Below are 20,661 nucleotides of genomic sequence, written 5' to 3'. Positions count from 1 at the left end.
TACAATTGTTTTCTGACTGTATATGCTACTGTAGTTGGTAGTAGTATTCTGTATAATCAGAGTCCAGAGTCCTGCAGACTGTGCTTGCAGAATGTGTGTCAGGTGACGTCTCCTCCCTTGCATTGCTTATGTGATCCTTAAACCAGGACTAGTTTCCTTATTTATCAGAGTTTAATGTTTTTAGCAGGTTTTGTGGTTGTCTTGTAGCTAGATGTACTAAATCTGCTTTTGTGTCCTTTTCAGAAAAAGTGCGGGAAATCCAGGAGAAACTTGAAGCATTTATTGCTGCTCTTCATCAAGAGAAGTAGTTCTCTTATTTATTGAGGTATGTGGTTTTACTTTCTGTGAACATAGATTGTTTTATGTTAATCATAATTTGCAGCAAATTTCAGTATAATCAGTCATAGTATTTATTTAATGCTTGGTTGATGACCTGACTGTCAGTTTTGCTTTACTCCATGAAACTGGTTCCACTAGATTGGAGTGAGCTTAGGTCTTGGGGAACATGTGAGGTAGAGGATAGCTCATTACCTAAAGCAAAGATGTGCGAATGAGTTATAGGTCTGTCACATTTCACTATACACTGTATGACTGATTAAGTCAGGTAATGATAGAAAACTCTTGTGTCTTACCTGAATAAGCAGGAAGATATTACTTGAAGTTGCCCATTTCAGTCGCTGTCACCTAAGATCTCTACCTCCCACACTTGGGAGCATAGAGTGTCCCACTCCCTCCATCTCTTATCCTTATTTCACAGCACTGTGCTTGTAGGACATGTCTCACTCCACACTATCCACTTCATTATCCCTGTTTATACTGTTTAGATCTTAGTGTTGATTTGCTTCATTAGGAAGGTTCCTGTTTTCGATGTTGAAAAGTAAGAACTTTTGCGTGTCCCTGATCACAGGCCAGAACCTGCTCATAAGCAGTTTGTGCTGCCTGAGGAAAGAACAAAATGTCCAGGCAGTGCCACATGTGTGTAACTTACCTTGTCCACTGGGTACAAGCTTTAGAAGTTCCTTGATCCCAGTGGGCCTGTGATTGGGGAGAGCCATATATGCAGTCTTAGGCAGGAACAGCAGTAAAGTCCAAACTACATTCCCATCGGATTTACAGGAGGGTCCTAACTTACAGCCCCAGGTTGGAGTTGTGGAGTAATTGTAAAGGATTAGGTGGCCAGGCAGCAGCCAAAGCCATTTCTTACTTAAAAATCTACAACTGAATTGACTTTGTACCCTCACAGGCTGAGACTGTCACTTAACTGTTGCAAGATCATTCTGGTAACACTGAACATTAGGAAAAGTATTCCTAGCATTCTCATTTTGAAATAGGTTCTGGGATGTTGATGCCACCACTCCTGATGCAGCATGATCATTTGGCCACCATATTTTCCTGGTCCCCTCTGACCACTGAGTTGTCCCTCCTAACAGCTATTAATTATTTTCGTCCTTCCTAGTTCAGGAGACCTGCAACCCATTTATTTCCTGGGAGTGAAGGTTGAGTGTCATCATCATCTGAGAGATGGAATGTATTTTCTTTTTTGTGTGAGGTCCTAATCTCCCACCCAGTGGTGGCTTCCATGACTTCCACTAATGCTGCTTATATGAGGATGTGGCCATGCTACTGCATATACTATATTTCTGCCTATCTCATGCTGTAGATATTACAGCTATATTCTTGTGGATGTCACCAGTGCAGAGCGCCAAAGCAGATATCCTTTCCCCAGGACTGATGAACCAGGGTTGACCACTTGCACACCTATCCTGCATGCCTAGCTCCTCTAGCACTCGTGTCTGTAGTTGAACATGGATCACGTGGGTCATAGTTATTGCTTTATCTGGACTGGACCGGGCTGTTTGGCCATGGTTTTGTGCAGAATGATTTGCTGAGTCCCTAGGAACTGACTGTGAGGTTTAGATGAGATCCAGGGAGTCTTCTACCTTTGCTTTCCTTTCTTATGTCTGAGGGTACAGTAGGCTTCCATATATTATCCCACACCAGCTGTGTCTTTAGCTCTTAATTAGCTCACATAGCCCCTTACTCTAGAGATCATCGCCTGCCCCAGGCATATACCTGCTTTGTTTATGCCTCTTGTGCAGCATGCGTGCAGGTCTAACCTTCAGGTAATTAGCTTTGAGATGCTCTCTCCCTCCTCTCTGTTTCTTGCTAAGCAGATGAATTTTAGAAGACTGAGGTCCCTGTCATGGGGTCGGCTAGGAATAATGATTTTTTTCTTCCTACTAGATTATTGTTCCTTCAAAGAAGCCTTTTATCTTATGAAGTCTTATGTTGTCTGCTTGACAGTCACTTTCTCCTCGGTAAAGGCCTAACCATTGCCATGGGAATGAGGATGAAGAGACATGGGTCATCCTTACTCTTGAGTTTTTCCTGTGGTATGCCATTAAAAGATTTGGCTCCTAGAAAGACTTCTTGACATTTTTTCTTGGCTTTGCAAGCATCCCTTGTCAGATTTCTTTGGCTTTCCTGAAGTGCACACTGATCTCAGAGATCCTAGCACTGTGCCTAACTTCTGCTGGGCAAACAGTCAAAAAGGTATGAGCAGGTTTAGCAAGAGGATGTTCTCCTCTGACACTTTTGGCCATAGAGCACCATATCTTTGTTTTGCTTGCCCCATATTATGTCCTTCCTCTTGGATCATTAATTGAAAAAGTAGACAGAGCTCCCAGAATCCCAACATTTAGGTGGATCTTGAAAAACACTTTTAGTATGGCCTCTTCAGTGTTTTTGTTTTTCCTTCTGCACATTTAAATGCACTGTTGCAGTCAGTAGGGCAGCAGTTGCTGGTGTGTGACTGTACCAAGTGCTGTGATGGTTGAAGTTTTTCTCTTTCCATAGAAAGAGTGTGCTGTGTCTATCTATTCAGGATGCCCAGCTACAAGTTCTCATAGGAGAAGTTTCTCTGAGGAGAGAAAGAGAGAGAGGCCTTTCCTATCATAGCAGATGTGTACAGTGCCCTTCTAAGTTCTTTCTCAGCTTAGCTGGCCAAGTCTACTTTGAAGAAAAGAGAATGTTGTGCACATGGGAGGTAGGTGATTTGTCAGGAAGTGCCCCCTGCTGTGTCCATCAAAAGGTAAGCTTCACAGCGCAGTCTGCAGCAGTCAACACTTACCAGCCAGAACTGCCCATGGGAAGCCAGCTGCCTAAGCATGCCCCATGTTGGAGTTTGTCACATGAGCCAAATAGGTTTGGATACCTTAAGGTTGATGGCAGTCTGTGTTCATTTTCCATCTAGATCACCTTATTATAAGCAAGCACCAGTAGACAGTAAGCTGTCAAGTGGACCGAGAGCCATGTTTCCCTTTTGAATGTGCTTATGGCTTCAAAACTATCACTTTCTTTGGATTAGTGTATGTGTTGTACTAACCTGTAAATGACTTTCCAGTTTATCCCATAATTCTCACCCTATTTGTGATGCAATGATGGCTTCATTGACTGACCAGTTTGAGAGCTTATTTTAGAACAACTTCAGCAAGCAGTTGCATGTCGGTTCCTTAGAATTTCTGATAGTGTTTCTAACTCTTGGAAGACCTGGTGAAGTCTGCACCCCTCCTAATGAAATTCAGTAGCCAAACATTGACATGGTATCTAACAAGGTGAGAGAGCCATGCACTACTTACTGCCCCATATGCCAGTAAGTGATGTGAGTGAGGCATTAAGCTTTAAGTAATTCTTTTAATGCATAGTTTTCCTGATAGCATTCCATATCACACTGACATCAAACGTTACTTTTTTAACATCATCACATTTTAAGAAGTAACATGTGCAAATACATTAATAAAAAAGAAAACAAAACAATAATAAACATTTCTATTATAATTTTAATGCCATATGTACAATGCTTTCTTTTTAACAGTTTTCTTTCACTTCTGTATTAGATAACTTGCTCATTTCCTGCCTTCCTTAAACCTTGCACCTCCTCCTGATCATTATTTTGCATGTATTGTTCCCACAAATTCCATTTATTTTTGTTTTTGTCCTTCCCTCTTCTAAATATCTCACCTCCAGTTATTTTGTCTCCTGTACAGTACTCATTACTTAGTTACATTTGGTTTAGATTTTGATTTTAATTGTCTAGTAACTGCTTTTTTGGTGGCTAATAGCATTAAACTTGTTAAGGCTTTACTGTGTCTGGGTAGTTCAGATCTTGTATCCCAACTCAAACAAATCATTTCTTTAGTTACAACATTTGCTACCCCATCATTTCAGCCAAAGTAGTCCACAGGGAATTAAAAAAAATCTGCAAGCTTGCTACATTCCCAAAAACATGTTCCCAATTGCCTCTCTTTCCAGTCACACCTCCAGCATTTGATATCTACCTGAGGAAAAATTATCTGACATCTGCTTGAGGTATAAAATACCTGTGTAAACACATCCATACAAAAATCCTAAACCTTCCGGACTTTGTACATATTTAAGAGCCATACAGATGTCCTCCCATTGTTTCTTTGTAAATTACCTTTCTATGCTGTCTTTCCAGTCTTTTCTAATCTCCACTTATAGATTCCTATATATCATGTAGTATGTTTATGCCCTATATTTTTCACAGCAGCTTAAGATCTAGACTCAACTTGAAACTCTACTAGAGCTGATCTTTCATTTAACACTCCCATGTCCCTTTTTCTTTGCCTGTACGATGTTATCAGTCCCTGGTAGGGAAGGCAGTCTCTAGCCTAAATCCAGCTGTCTGCTTAGCCTCATCCCACTCTATTACCCTTTCCTCTGTAGTTATTTGATCCCAATACCTTGGTTGCTTTGCTAGTTTTCTCCAGTAAGTTCCATCCCTTCGGCCCTCTTGCCTATTGTGTATACTCCTACTTGCAGTAATCCCTAGTGCTAAAAATCTCCTTTTTCCATTCCTTTTTTGGCTTAGTTCTTATACTTTCTGCTGCTTTATGAATATAATAATTTTGTGTTGTTGTTGTTATTCACATTAAAGACCTGCATCCAAAATCCTACTGTCACTTTATTTGCCACACCTCCCTACTTTCATCATCATCCCTTTCCATTTTAAAATAACCTTCTGCTTCTGTTATTTGTGTTATTTGTATCAGGCTTAACTGCATAGATCTAAAGTATCATTTCAAATCAAGTATTCTTAAGCTACTATGTTGTGTGGAGAGAGTCGACTTATCTCACTCAATTATTGCCCTCTCCCACTCCCAAATAAATTCCTTAAACCCTTTATTAGTTATATTACACAGCTTACTCACTAGTTGATTAAAATATGCCTGACCTGTACATAAAACTAAAGGGAATAAAATCATTTTCACTTTTTGTATCTTACTATTCAGATCTGTAATCAAGAGGAGCCATGTTTCAGTTTTTGTAATTTTTTTTTGTTTAGTCTTTTCTTACATATCCTTAGCTGCCATAAGCATAATTTTTATCTGTACACCTAAATACTTGCGCTTACAATGTCCCCATAAATATGGATATTGCTGAACCTATTCATGTGTGGGTATACAGTTTACCATTGTAGTCTTTGTTTTATCTTCATTTTTTTTATGTTCCAAAACGACTTGGAACTGTCTCAGATTCTTTCACAACTATGAAATGTCCTTTTCTAGATTAAATAAGTACATACTAATATCTGTAAGTAAAGCTAACATTTGTTAATTACCATACTAGTTCATCATCAACTCCCTTTTTCCCATCTCTCTCTATTCAGTGCCACACTAGTGCCTTATTCAATACTCATGCCTGACTGTCACAGGTCTTATCTCACACAATCCATCCACCTGTTTGCTGGATACCCTCGTTTTCTCTTGCCTTCTTCTTGTCTTTTCCAAATCTTCTTTACCATACCGGCTTTTTCCTTGAATTTACGAGTCCTTTATTTTCTTTGTGAATGGTTCTAAAAGCAAATAGGTAAAGGGAAAGAGGGCATCCTTGCCTGGATCCTATGTTCAAACACAGCTTGTCAGAGAGGAGTGCCCCCCCAACACCTTAATTCTTGTTTCCCAGTCATTATATGTCCTTTTTATTAACCCTGTTATTCTGTCAGGAGCACACAAATGCTACAGTTGCACCAATAAAATCTCGTCTGACTTTATCTAATTTCTCTGCAACAAGAACCACCAGCAGTAGTGGCATTTTCTTACACTTTGCTTCCCTCTGGATTGTTATTGTTGTGATGTTAAGTGTTTGACTTCCTTTTACAAAACCACATTGACTACTTTTAGCAACACCTTTGTCATTCTCTTATCTAGTATAGACATAAACACTTTATAATCATGGTTTAAAATTGAAATAGGTCTCTATGGTGCTGGGTCTGAAGGGTCTACAGGCTACTACAGCTTTCTTCCAAGATACTGGTATTTCATGCCCCCCACACCCCTTTTCATCATTCACATTGCTGTATTAGTCTTTAGGAAACAACAAATTGCCTACTTCAGAAAGCTGTGGCTCTCCCCTGCCATTCCTTCATTTTGACTGCTGATTTCCCTCTTTGGGTTAGCCAGAGTGAAGTTTTCTTCAGTACTTTCTTGCTGCCTCAAGAAGAAGTATCTCTTGGACTTTAAAGGAGCAGCAAACAGTTAAGAGCTTCATTTCTGGCAGATAAGTCCCCATTGGGGGGACCCCACAACTTGGAACTTATTGCACTTTAATGAAAAATAGCATTTAATGTATTTTTTTAATAAAAGCAGCATTTCCCCTTTTAGAAACCCGGTATTATTTCACAGTATTGGAAGTTTCATGTCATGGACTGTTTTTCTTAGTCTGTTTATTAATGTATTTGTGGCTAATTTTGTTAAAAACCTATGTAGTGCTTATGTAAACTTTAAATTTGTGGGACATAAAAGTTTATGGAGGAATGGGTGGGATTTTATGTGACCATGCAATACTTAGACTGACTTTGTGACAACCTACCTGCCACTCTGATTCTGTCAGTGTGTGCTCATGAGTGTTTACAGTACTGACAGGGGAATTCTGTTTTGCTTTTACTTTTTATAAATTAAGGGATGGGGAAAGTGTTGTAAGTGCGATTCTTGTGAAAACTCTTTGACAGTTTACCCTATGGTTAATTTGTTGCAGCTATGGTTACCGCTTCTGGTGCTTCTTCCACACTTACAGCATGGATACTCATTCCAGTCTGTCTGGCTTTCCTCTCACAGTACCCAGAATGAAAAAAAATCACTTACCACGGTATTCTTGCCACTGTTGTGGACTTGTCTACTTTTCAGCTGATAGTGGGTGAAGTTCAAGAGAATACTGGTTGTTCCTCAGACCACTCACTCACCTCTCCAGGTTTCTCAGTTATAGTCCTTTCAGTCAGTATGAAACTAGGGGTCAGCTGTGTCATGTTCTGCTGTTTTGGTGTCTTATATGAGCATGGGAGAGCCATCTTTTCTGGGAGACTCTCTGGGAGGTTCTTATTGGAGTAACCAGGGCAGTAGACCATTAGACCAGCCAGACTTCCCTCCTTCGAGTTGATCCTCTTCTGGAACTCCTTTTAAGAAAAAAAAAAAAAAATTAAACATTGTTTTTGATGAAGTCATTATTATTAAAAAGATGAATCCCTTACCCTGGCTAGACAGGCATTATAGGCAATAAATCTTGGTACACAGAAGCCTTTACAGATGGGCAGTCCCTGTAAAGTTATTCCTGAGGAAATATGGCCTGATGATACTGATTTTGACAAAGGGTGGCATCTCCTGCAGATTCCCAAACCTAGCTGTCTGATTGTGAGGAAGATTTTAATTCTTATCCTCCTGTGTAGGAATTTTCTTTTAGCATGACCACTGCCAGGATGAATGAGATAGTTTTTATGGGGAGAACTAGATGTGCCCCCTGAAATGTTGGAGATATTGTGCATTAGAAATGGATAACACCCCATTCCTCTTCCTTCCCCTTATACTGTCACCCTGGAGGATGTGTTGAATTCTGCCTGTACTCATTCTGATACCCAGCCATCAGTCCCTAAAAAAGTAGGTTATCTGTACAGGGTAAGTTAGGCTGATGCACTTATTTCCTCTCACCGTAGATTTGATCCAGCTGCCATTCCAGCTATGTCTTATGCTGGTAACAGGCTGGTCCCTTCAGCTGGTGATAAAAAAGGTAAAATGTTGGACCATATAGGTAATAGAATGATTTGAAGTAGTTTACTTCATTTGGTCTTCAACCTGTGGGTACCAGATCCGTATCAGATCCGAGCTGGCAAATTCACTAGCATCTGCTCCAGCTCCTCCCCTTACCCATAATACACCTCCACTACCTTCCAACCCCCAGATCTCATTTGCCGCGGCTTGCCTGAAGCATCATGATCTCCTGAGCTCCGAGTTAGTGAGTGGATTTTTGCTTTTTAAGCAGTTTTCTTCTAAAAAGTTTCAGTGTAGGTGTTTAGTGTAGGTTCCCTCTCCTCCTCCCCTCGCTGGTGCATCGTGTATTAGAAAGTTTCCTGTAGTTTTAGTGTTAGTTTTTTGGTCTGTATTGCTTCCCCTCCCCCGTCAGTGTTGTGTGTGCCTTGAGTGTATAGTGAGTGGTTTGTGAGTGGGAAATAGGTAATTATTTTCTCTCCTTTTCCTTCTCTAGTGTGTTTTGTCTTTTAGAGACATGGCTGATCCCAAGCCTGTCTTTAAAAGGTGCACTGAGTGTGGCCATAAATTGTCTCCTACAGATGGCCACACGCTTTGTGTGATGTGCTTGGGTGTTGCCCACTTGAGTATAGATTGTACTATCTGCGCGGGTTTTAACCCATGCTCTATAAAGGACAGGAAGGCTAAGTTGGCCCTAAAAGGCTTTCTACCCACTTCTGAGGTGGCTGCCTCGTCCTTTGCTTTGGTCACAGCGGCTGCTGTGGCCACCTCTCCTTCCTCTCTTGCCCTTGCTTCTCCTCCCTCCCAGGCTGGGACTTAACCTCGCATTTCTAAGCCTGTGGAAGTGGAGTGGAAAAAGGGCAGAGAGGAGAGAGAGCACAAAGACAAACACTCTTCCAAACCAGACAAACACAAACAGTCTCTGGACCTTCCTTCTATTCCCGCCAAAAGTCAGGCTAGGATCCGTGACTCCCCTCAGCTCCGATCTCTGAGATTTTCCCCCAGAGCCGGAGGAGACACGTCCTCCATCTAGGTCCTCGGTTCCTTGACCTGCCAGGTCGGAGTCCATGGCCTCATCAAGATCCACGCGTAGCTTATCGGACATTGACATGGATAAAATGATGAGGTTTATTCGTACTCAGATCCAGATGGGGGCCTTGCCAGCCCCATCTCCCTCTGGAAGGGGGAGCTCGCTTCCTTTTTTCACACCAATTTCTCGCAGCACTCTGATCCGAGGATGGCCTTGGTCAGGGGGTCAGCGCCGAAGTTACCTGTCTCCTCAACACCAACAGCTGCCTGGAGCTTGTCGGATCTGACCAGTTCGGATCCGAGTGGCTCTCGATGTCGGATCCGAGGGAGCGGAACTTTTTCCATCGGTTCCGGCATTGTCTGGCCAAGTTCCCTCCATCGGAGCACCATCCACTTTTGTCTTGTGTCTGATCCGGGGAGAGCGGCTTCCTTATTGGTACCCCAGGAGGCTCGCTCTCCCTCGAAGTTCAGCGTGGTTGAAAGGGTTCTCTCCTCTGAATTGAGACCAATGACTATTTCCTCTGATTCTGCCCCAACTCCCCCTTGGCTCTGTCTACGCATCCCATCATTTTACCAGAGGGACAGCCCGTGCTCAAGGATCCCCAAGTGGTTCCCCCTGAGGAACAAGTGTCTTGCGAGTTCCCCCCGGAGAGCCCCACCGGAGATGTTCTTCACAAGCATACGCGTAAGAGGAGGCACTTGGACTCCCCCTGACTCCCTCACTGAGGACATGGATTTGGAGGATGGGGAAGGGTTCCCCCAGGTCACCTCCCGAGGATGTCTTCTTTGGAGACATCATGGAAATCCTATGCCAGAGGGGAGGTTGGTCTGTGCCCAAACCTTCTTCTGACGAATCTGTGTTCCTGGAGGTTTTCGACGTGGCCCCATCTACTTCCTGGGTGTCCCCTCCCACAGATCCCGTGGTGGACCTGATCACCTTGCGGGCCTGGAAGGAGCCGGACACCGTGGGACCAATCCCTAAACATCCAGATAAGATCTTAAGTCCACCATCAGATCGGCGTGGAATAAGGGCTCCCCCGTAGACGCTATGGTGGTAGCAGCAGCCACAAAAAAGGAACTAGCCCAAGAGAGTTCCTCGGTTCATCCTCCTGACTGAGAGTCACGGATGATGGACTGCTTAGGGAAGCGGGTTTATGCATCAGCAACCTTTTCCATCAGGGCGCTGAACTACCTGGCCCACCTCATGAGACTCCAGCGCGACCTGGACAAGGAACTGGCTGAGTCTCCCCCTAAGTCCATGCCGCAGGAGGACAGGGACACGTTCTCCGTGAGGATGGCCACTTTAAAAGCAGTCTCCAACACGTCCATGCGACTCCTGTCACATGCTACTGAAGGAGTGGCTAGGGCTGCTGGGTCTGGCGTGTCCATGAGGCGCAATGCCTGGCTCAGACCATGTCAGTTTTCGGAACCTTTCGGGGCATCCTTTGCCAATGCCCCTTAAGACGGCTCTACTCGTTTTGTTAAGACCATCAAAGAGACTTTAGTCCAGAGTGAGAAGGATGGGAAGACACTGTCTGCCATCGGAATCCGCTTCTCGAACCCTCAAAGATCCTTTTCCCGGAATTCATTGAGGGCAAAAGATGATGTGGTTCCAGAAGTCGCAGTATTCCCAGGACACTCAAAGCTCTTCTTCCCCCAGAGGCAGAGGGGGACATGATAGATGCCGGCCCAGAGGCAGAGGGGGGTCCAAGGAGTTTTGGGTCTCAAGAACCTTTCTCGGACAGGCCCAGACAGCAACCCTGAGTGATTACCCGACTGCTCTACTCTGGAGGCAGTCAGGGGACGATTGTCATTGCACCTGGCAGCATGGGAGTCCGTAACGTCAACCGCTGGGTGCTTCAGATCATATCCAGAGGATACTCTATCCCCTTTGTGGTTCCTCCCAAACACCTCCTGGATGTACCACCCACGCAAAGGGAGGCTGTAGCACGGGAAATCTCCAAGCTGCTAAAAAACGAGCCATCGAACCCATCCTCCCAGATCAGTCTGGATCGGGCATCTACTCCAGGTTCTTTTTGGTGCCAAAGAAAATGGGGGACTTAAGGCCCATTCTGGACCTATCTACCCTGAACCTGTCAATTGCCAAAGAAAAATTCTGGATGGTCACACTACAGCCCATCATGCCATACCTGCAAGAAAGCGACTTGGTTGTGCTTGTTAGAACTCCAGGATGCCTATCACATAAAGATGCACAGAAGCTCCAGGAGGTTCCTCCGCTTTCAGCTAGGAGTCAGTCATTACCAATTTCAAGCCCTACCCTTTGGTCTCACCACAGCCCCCAGGGTGTTCAACAAAGTAATGACTGTAGTAGCGGCTCATCTGAGGCTACAGGGAATTCAGGTCTATCTGTACCTGGACGATTGGCTCCTTACTGCTCCCACCAGGCGTCTACTTTCTCACACCAGGGATTATTTCTTAAAGCTTGCTCTACAATTGGAGATTACAGTCAGCGCATCCAAATCACTTCTAAATCCTGTCCAAGTGATAGACTACATTGGGGCAAGGATAGATACATTATAGTGCTAAATCTTCCTGACCATGGAGAGAGTACAAAACCTGAGGATGCATGTCTCCCTGATCTACCATTCTCATCTTCCCTCAACAGAATCAGTGTTGAGGGCTCTAGATTCAATGGCAGCGACCATAACGGTTCTTCCATGCACCCAGTTACATATGCGAATACTACAGTGGACACTAGCAGTACAGTGGTCCCTGTTGGAACTTCCATTATCGTTTCCAATACACCTCAGTCGAGTCTGCCGGTCGTCCGTTCTGTGATAGATGTGCTGTCTGGAAATATTGGAGGGACGACCTTTTGTTTCAGCCCCTGTCCAAGCCACAGTGACCACAGATGCCTCCCAACTTGGGTGGAGGGGCATTGTTTGGGCAGGACAGTCCAAGGCCTGTGGTCCCCTGTCGAGGTCAGTTTGCACATAAATGTTCTAGAGATGAGGGCTGTTCTTTTGGCATTGCAGGCCTTTCATGCCTTTCTTCCTCTGGGAACCATTGCAATCCAATCAGACAACATGTCAGTGGTCTGGTATGTCAACAAAAAGGAAGGGACCAGATCTTACCTCCTTTGTCATGAGGCCATGAGAGTGTGGGAATGGGCTTTCTCCACTGGTCACTTTCTCATAGCAACGCACATTCTGGGACGGTCCAACATTCTAGCTGACAGGTTAAGTCGGACTATTCTGATGCCTTACGAATGGTCTCTGAATCATTCAGTAGTGGAACAGATCTTTCTGGAGTGGGGTCAGCCTTGCTGCGATCTCTTCGCATCTCCTTCCAACAGGATGTGCAGCAAGTTTTTCACTCTGAACCCCCTGCCGGGGGAGTCCCCCAGAGATGCTCTAGTCCATGCTTGGCCTCCCTGTCTTCTGTATGCTTACCCCCCAGTACCTCTTATTCCGAGGTTTCTACAGAAAGCTTGTCGACTGAGGAGCAAAGTGATCCTCATTGCCCCATTTTGGCCTCGCCAGGTATGGTTTCCTTTCGTTTGGTCTCATCTTCTGGCTCCACCTTGGGTCTTGGATCCCATTCAGGATATGATTTCACACCCATCGGGGGTTCCTCATCCAAGCCTGGAGAGTTTGAAGCTCACGGTTTGGCTGCTCCAGTTCCCATGATTGCTAGAATTCTTGGATTATCCTCTTCAGTTAGGTCTATTCTAGTGGCAGCTCATAAGTCTTCAACCAGGAAGATTTACAGCAGCAAATGGAAACGTTTTTCCTTTTGGGCTTCTCAAAGGAGTTTAGACTCTTTCATGGCTCCCATTTCTGCCATTCTTGATTTCCCAACTGATATTTTTCAACGAGGAGCAAGCTCTTGTACAATCAAAGTTCAATTAGCTGCCATCTTTTTTTTTCACGTGGGTGAGAATTCTGGCCTCTTCCAGACTGTGTAAATCCTTTATCAAAGGTACTTTCATGTTATGCCCCCTGGTCAAGGATCCTGTTCTTCCATGGGGCCTTACTATGGTTCTTCAAGCTTTGGTCACTCCGCCTTTAGAACCTGCTGCAACCACAGATCTTAAGTTCTTATCTTGGAAAACAGCATTCCTGGTTGTTGTCACCTCTGCTAAAAGGGTTTCAGAACTGCAAGCTTTGTCCATCAAAGTTCCATATATGATTTTCCATAAAGATAGGGTTTCCCTTCGGACCAATCCGTCCTTTCTTCCTAAGGTTGCATCACAAGTTAACATCAATCAGACCATTAATTTACCTGTTTTTGTCCCAAACTTTGCTAACAAAATGGAATACAAACTCCACTTGTTGGATGTTCATAGACAGTTACGATTTTATTTACACAGGACCACAAACTTCCACAAATCCGATCAATCGTTTGTGTCTTTCTGTAAACCCTTTTTGGGTAAACCTATCTCCAAGGTCACTATTGCTAGGTGGATTTCTTTGTGCATTCTTTAGGTCTATAAGGATAAAGGTGTGTCTCCGGGTCAGGTGAAAGCTTATTCCACTAGGTCCATGGCTACTTCTGCGGCCTTTTGGTCTAGAGTCTCATTGGATGATATTTGTTCTTCAGCTACTTGGTCCTCATCTTATACCTTTATATCTCACTACAAATTGGATTTGACTTCTAGAAGGAGAGCATCCTTTGGTTCTGTGGTGCTCTGGAATATCCATCCATGAGGGCCACCAATGAATTTAGTAGCTGGGGACTCTGTCCCACAGGTTGAAGATCAAATGAAGTAAACTACTTCAGATAAGTTATGTACTCACCATAACGTTCCATCTGAGTAGTTCTACTTCGTCTTCAACCATCCCTCCCTCCTTCCCCCTGACCTTATCACATGAACAGCCTGTTGGCTGCAGTTGTAGGTCAGAAAGTATTCTTCAGGTGGGGTTATCAGTATAAGGGTCAGCAAAGTCGATCTGGGGTTGGAAGGTAGTAGAGGTGTATTATGGGTAAGGGGTGGAGCTTGGAGCTCAGAGCAGATGCTAGTGAATTTGCTGGCTCGGATCCAATACCCACAGGTTGAAGACAAATGAAGTAGAACTACTCAGATGGAATGTTTTGGTGAGTACATACCTTCTTTTTTTCTTCTTACTTTAGCCTTCATAATTCTGAATTACTTACTATGAATAAATGTGGAAATGTATGCTTTCTCATTTGGACAGTCTGAGGGAATTGGCTTCCATTCCACTCTTTCTGTAGAAGAAATCTTTTTTTAATCAAACTGCTTCTGCCCATTGTCAGGCATGTAAACATGCTGTAAAGGGTATGTTTGTGCAGATAAAGTTTCTAGGCTACTGCTACTGTGTGCAGAATAAATGCTTGGAAACATAACCAAAAGTTTGCTAATTAGATAGTCTGAAATCTTGAATTCTGCTTTAGATAAGGAGGTGTTATTTGCTTTTTCTGCTACACAGGTTTTCACACAATATGATGAAAAAGGGAAATTATTGAAGGGAGTTTCCAAATTGGATCATGTACCCCAATAGAAAAGCTCCAGAAGCATATTAGCAAAAGTACAAATTTACATAGATTACAGAGACACTCACCACAACATAAAGTAAAGTATATGGGTACATGAAAAATAAACAATAAATGATAGTCAGATTACAAATTTATATTGATTATAGTGACTGTTGCCTCACAAAAATGTGCAGTATATGGATACATGAAAAACGAAACAAAGTTATAACACACTATGGACAAATTTGCTGAAGCATTTTTTCAGTACATATAGTCAAGATTTCTGAAAGAGAAAGGGTAGAGTAAGAATGGAAAAATGTAGGAATACTTCATAGACGAGGTTTACTGATATAAAGGATAACAAGAAAAAGGGAAAGCATGAGGGCTAGGGTGAAGGGTCTGGAGAAATGACTAGAATATAACTTCAGAAATAAGAAAAAAAAATAATAAAAAGCTGGAGGGGAAGTTAGCAGCTCAACAGTAAGTTCCAGATAGAATAATAGAAATGGGTGCTAAGCTGGCATGGAGCATTGGCAGATCCATTTGTTGCAGATGCTCTTTTACTAGAGATTTGAAGGAATACCATTGCAGTATTAGTCTGATTGATTCTGGAATACTGTTCCAGGTTTTTGCAACACAGTGTCAATACAGACTAACTCCATGTGATGTTTGAGGTTTGTAAATAGATAGTATATGCTTGTGAGAAGAACATAAGTTGTGAGATGGAATATAATGTTGAGGTTGTTTGTGAGGATGAGGAATTGTACAGTATTTTGTGTATTAAGATTAGCTGATTAAAAGTCAGCAGGTGGGGTAGTTTGAGCTAGTTTAAGGTTTTGAGAACAGAAGAGTGGTGAGAGTTGAAAGGCTGATAGGTAGCAAATTTAGCTATTGTGTTATAGCATTGACTTAGGGCCAGATTTAGTAAAGCCTACACTAAGGGTACACTAAGCGTACCTGATATGTGTTCAATAAAATTCTTATCACATTTTTTGTGCTTTCTATTCACTCCGAAAGATTACATTAGTGTACATGTAGTCTACACTTTGTGGTAACCTGTATAACTCCCTGTCAATATTTGAAGCTGCAAGAATATCAGTAGGAAAACTAAAATTAGGTGGAAGAAGGTGTCTGTCATGTCTGTGTTGTTTCTTCACTCAGAACAGTGTACGCTTAGTGTAGGCTTTATTAAATTTGACCATTAGTTTTGCTTTTAGTAAAGAGTGAAGATTTGTTAGGATAGTGGAGGTGTATAGATGGGATGATAAGAGATAAGTGGAGGCAAGAGTTACCTTTGTGGGTTGGTGATGCATTTTCTAAGTCTATACAGCATACCTAGTTTTTGGTTGGTCTTTTTATGTTGTTACTGATATGCAGGTCAAACTTAAGATTGCTGTATATTGTAGTAAGAGAAGTAATTGTAAAGTTAGAGTAAACAAGGAGGGAGTTGTTTGTGTAGGAATAGCAAAAGTTTGGTTTATTGGGATTTAGTAGGGGATGGTTGTTGGTGAGCCAGGACTCGATGGAATTGAATGCATCTTGTCATGTTTTGAAGATGGATAAAGTTGTTAGAGGTGCAGATTAAAATGGAGTTGTCAGCATATTGAATAAGGGTTGCTTGTTTAGATACAGTATGAAGATGATTAATAAAAAGGTTTAAGAGGAGTAGACCCAGAATTGAACCTTGAGATACCCCAGTGCTAACTGGTAGATAGGAAGAGAAACTGGAATTCCATTTGACTGCTTGATATTTGTCTGAGATGTAACTGGTGAACTGTTGTAAGGTAGTTTCTGTTAATCCAAGTAGGGATAGCTGGGACAAGAGTTTGGGGTGGGAGACGGTGTCAAAAGCGTTTGATAATTCTAAAAATAGAGATGAGACTGTTACCTGAATCACAAGCTTTATTTACTGTGTCTGAATTATAGAAGAGCAGTGGTAGTACTGTGTGCAGGTCTGTATCCGTGTTGAGTAGGAGAAAGAAGATTATTGTCAAGTAGATATTGAAGAAATTGTTTGTGGATGTATTTCTCAAGAATTTTGGATAGAGGAGAAAGGCTAGCAATAGGCCTGTAGTTGGATATGTCTGTATAGGTGCCACCTTTGTTGAGAGGAAGAATAAAGAACTTTTTCCACAGGTTGGGGACGTAGACTTCCCTGGTAGAACTGTTAATAAGTATGAACACTGGGTAAGCTATAGAGTCAGCTGCCCTTCTTAGGCACTCATTAGGAAGATTATCAGCAGAGGTGGAGCAAGGTTTGAGTTTGCTTAGAAAGGACTTAAAGGATGTGGGTACTGGTTGTATGGAGAAAATGGAGGAGCGGCTAGTAGGAGGATGAGAGAAAGTAGAAGGGGATGTCAGGAAGCTGTTAGTAATGGAAGCAATTTTATTGATGAAATAAGTATTGCTGTATCTGAAGAAGTGCTGTTATTGAAGGGTTTAGGGGCAGAATTATTTCCAGGATGTATAATTTTTTGATTGCTTGCCAGAAAGTAATTGTAGTGGTTTTATGCTGATCCTTAGGCTTTGAATACAATTTTTTTTATCTAGGTTCACATGTTTTTTTTTACTAGGTTGCACAGTGCTCAAAAGTGTTGTAGAGTATGTTGTGTTTTCTGTTTCCGTAGCATATCCAGGCCTTATCTCTTTTTTGCATGAGAGATCTGGTATTTACAGAAAGCCAGGAGGAATAGTTATTTTTGGCTATTTTCTTTCTGGCAGGAGCTAATCTGTTTAATGTGTTGAGGAGTGTAGAGTTGAATTTATCAAGTGCTTCATCAAGGGGTAAATATTTAAGGAAAGACCAATTAATAGTATTTAGTATATTTGTAAAGGTCTGCTAGTTAAAGTGGGTTAGGTTGCATGCTGTTTTTTTAAGTATGTTGTTTGTAAAGGTGAGAGATAAGTCTAGTTATGCAGATAGGGTGGTGATCACTAATTGAGCCTGGTAGAATTTTAGATTGCATGTAGTTACTAGGGTGGGAGACTAGAATCCAATCAACAATTCAGCCTGTTAGGTGTGATGAATTGGTATAAGTTGGGTGAGTCATGAGTTGTGAAAAAAACAAAGAAGTTGATGCTATCTGTAAGGAATTGAGAATTAAGTTTCCCCCAGTCAATGCTGACATCCTCTAGTATTATGGTTTCTATAGAAATATTGGCTGGCACACAGGATAAGATATTTTCAAGATTAGATTTCAAGATCGATTATTGCCAGGTGGTAAATACACTGTAATAATGCAGAGGCTTTTGTTATTTAGGTTAAGATAGCTGATGATTAGTTTGCCTTTGTCAAAGGAAGGTATAAGATGATTATGAAGAGTTAAAGAGATGGAGTTTGGCTATAGTATGGCTACACCACCTCCTTTTCTTTTGAGTCAGTCAGCTCTAATCATGTTGCTTCCAAGAGGAAGTACTTTGGCATCTTTGATGTGAGGTTTGAGCCAGGTTTCAGTGATTACTAATATGCCAGGGGATTGTAGCGTTATCCAAGCATGTAGTTCAATGACTTTGTCAGTGCTACTTATGTTTACTGAGACAAATTTGAGTTTATTGTGTGAAGCTGGATAATTTACTAGGGATGGAGATGGTGTGAAATTGGGACCTGGTTTAGGGTGAATGTCACCACAGAGTAGCAGAAATTTAATGACAATACAGGAAAGAAAGGCTTTACATTTGGATGTATATTAAGTCTGATGTTAGACAAGTAAAGTGATGTTTGATAAAGTTTAGGTTTAAAGAAGAAACTGTGGTCCACATGAAATAAATGAGGAATGATGGGTAGGGAGTAGTGATGTATGAAACTGGAGGAAGAGGCAGTGCCTATAGTAAGAAAGAGTGTAGATGGAATTGGTACTAAGATGAAAGAGAAGATAGGAAGAAGAGCATAAATCCAAGAAAGGCAAAGAGAAACAAGGTAGAGTTAGGACTGGAAGAAGTGAGAAACTGAAGAAAAAGGAAATGAGTAGTGAAGAGTATATTGTGTATAGTAAAAGGGAAGAGTATAGATAGATTACAAGTATAAATTAGGTATAGAAGTAGAAATGGTGTATGGAGATCAAATAGAAAATAGAGAGTTATTTTCTGTGATGGTGGTAAGGCAAAGAGAGGTAGTGGTAGGGAGGGTGTGTGTAGTAGAGTATGTGAATAAGATAGGTGATTTTCTAGATGAGAGAGGAGTTAATGGAGAAAGCAAGTTGATTGGAGGGTAGAAGTAAGTTATAAAGTAAGGAGGGAAGGGCTAGTGCAATTTGGCAGGAAGAGGAGATGTTTTGTTTGGATGGAGTACAGTGAGAGGGTGGAGTAAATAGACTATAAGTTTAGGTGTAGTGGGGTTGGTGGGATTTTGGGGTAGGGTAAGGGGAGTGGAGAGAACCCGAGTGAAGCGACGGTGAATGGAGTGGGTAGAGCCCAGACCAGAGATGAGCCTAGACTGCGAGAAACCATAAGAAAAATAAATGGAAATTAACTCAGGTCAGTACTGCTATTGTATAAACTTAATAGAGTAATATTCTGCCAGTGGGAAGCACTTCTACACTGGGGAATTAATCCTAGTGCATACAGTTTAAGTTACGGTATACAATGTCGATTAATATAACCACAGTTATAATTCATTGTGAAATTGGAGGAGGTGAGGGCAGCTGCAAAACACTGAAAGGCACAGGACATAGAAATTAGTGACATGAGGTATCTTTAAACCAGTTAGAGAAAAAAAAATAAAGGTTGGTGTGCACACCACATTTGGCTAGATGTACCAACAGGTACTGTTATGACTCCGTCATACTCCATGTTAGTGTGAACATCTCGAGATGCACCTCTCTGGACTATATGAAGAGAGACATAACTGAGCTCTCAGATTATGTGTCTCAGGCAGATATGTCCCTAACCTTAAGCAGCATTTTACCTTTAACTAGGATGATGCCTCACTACCAACAGAAAATGATTGACTTCAATAATTGGCTTAATTTCTTGTGTCATTCTAATGGAATTCAGTATCTTTCAGTCTGGGATGACATGATCGACAGACCTCGATGCTTTGCCAGAGATGTTTTCATCTGTCACCCCCGGGATTTTAGCTACTGTCTAAGGCTCTTGCCACCCCCCCTAGTGACTTTTTAGGCATTTTCGCAAGGACAAAATTCCCGACGTAAAAACTTCATTTAAAATCAACCTTAAGGTTATGCTGCCAAACGCTATTTGTCCTAACATGAAACTGCAATCACTGGAAGTAGTCCTCACCTTGGAAGACACAGACATTTGTGCAGTCATGGAGACCTGGTTCAAGGCTGTGAGAGCACCCCAGCCATACTGGGTTACACCTCCGTCCACACATTCAGACCACAAACTGAAGGCATGAAAACTAAAGGAGTGAGTGTATCATTATTCATTAAAGGTAAGTACACCTCCAGACGGGTTAAACAGTATGATTCCCTTGAGATAATTCAGGTGCAATTAACTGTTGGTAGGACACCTATTCAAGTCATTGTGAGCTAAAGGACCCCCTCCATGAATCGGGACATCCAATCTGCCTGTTTGGATCTACTTGAGTCTATCAAGATAGATCCAAACACCATGGTTTTTGGTGACTTTAACTACCCATCCATTGACTGGGTAAATTACTCATGCTCAAACTCACTTGCCCAAAGGTTCCTTGACTTTACTTAACTCCAGTGCCCTGGACCAGCTGGTTGACACCCCTTGTGGGTCTGATGCTTACCAATATGGGGGACCACTGTAGCACCACCCCCCCATTGTGAGGTCTTCCCTGGTGAGATAGGACCATATATCAGTCTCATTCGAAGTAACTATCACACCTGGCCCCTCTCTCCCCCCAACAGCAACTAAACTAAAAAAACTTGTCCAAAGCAGATTATAACGTCTTACGTGATGGAATAAATAGCTTTTTTGCACCCCCCACCCCACCCCTCACACGGAGTTGGGAACTATGCCGATTTCTACACCAGTACTTTTCACAAACACCTGTATACCTTCTTTGACTTTGGACGTACCTGGTAGGACCCAAAACAGGCTCTTCAAGGAGCAGCAAACCTGTCTGGTGGACAACTGCCATTAACAGGCTTTACAACAAGAGGAAGAAATTGCTGTTAAGAGTAAGAGG

At 42.3% G+C, this 20,661-nt stretch overlaps 1 protein-coding gene across 4 annotated transcripts in view; it reads left to right on the top strand.

Moving 5' to 3' along the window:
• The window catches only part of OPA1 (OPA1 mitochondrial dynamin like GTPase), a 2,039,562-nt gene that overhangs the window by 1,999,874 nt on the left and 19,027 nt on the right, over window positions 1–20,661 (top strand). For all 4 annotated transcript variants that reach the window (XM_044070302.1, XM_044070304.1, XM_044070303.1 and 1 more), the window contains one exon: window positions 244–325. In XM_044070302.1, coding sequence (XP_043926237.1) covers window positions 244–308 — 65 coding nt within the window. In that variant the 3' untranslated portion in view covers window positions 309–325. The remainder of the gene's footprint in view (window positions 1–243; window positions 326–20,661) is intronic.

The sequence above is a fragment of the Protopterus annectens genome, chromosome 4.part1 (assembly GCF_019279795.1).
Source record: "Protopterus annectens isolate FY-2018-M chromosome 4.part1, PAN1.0, whole genome shotgun sequence".
Lineage (NCBI taxonomy): Eukaryota > Metazoa > Chordata > Ceratodontiformes > Protopteridae > Protopterus > Protopterus annectens.
The sequence above is the reverse complement of the archived record's forward strand: the minus strand, read 5'-3'. Positions and strand labels throughout refer to the sequence as shown.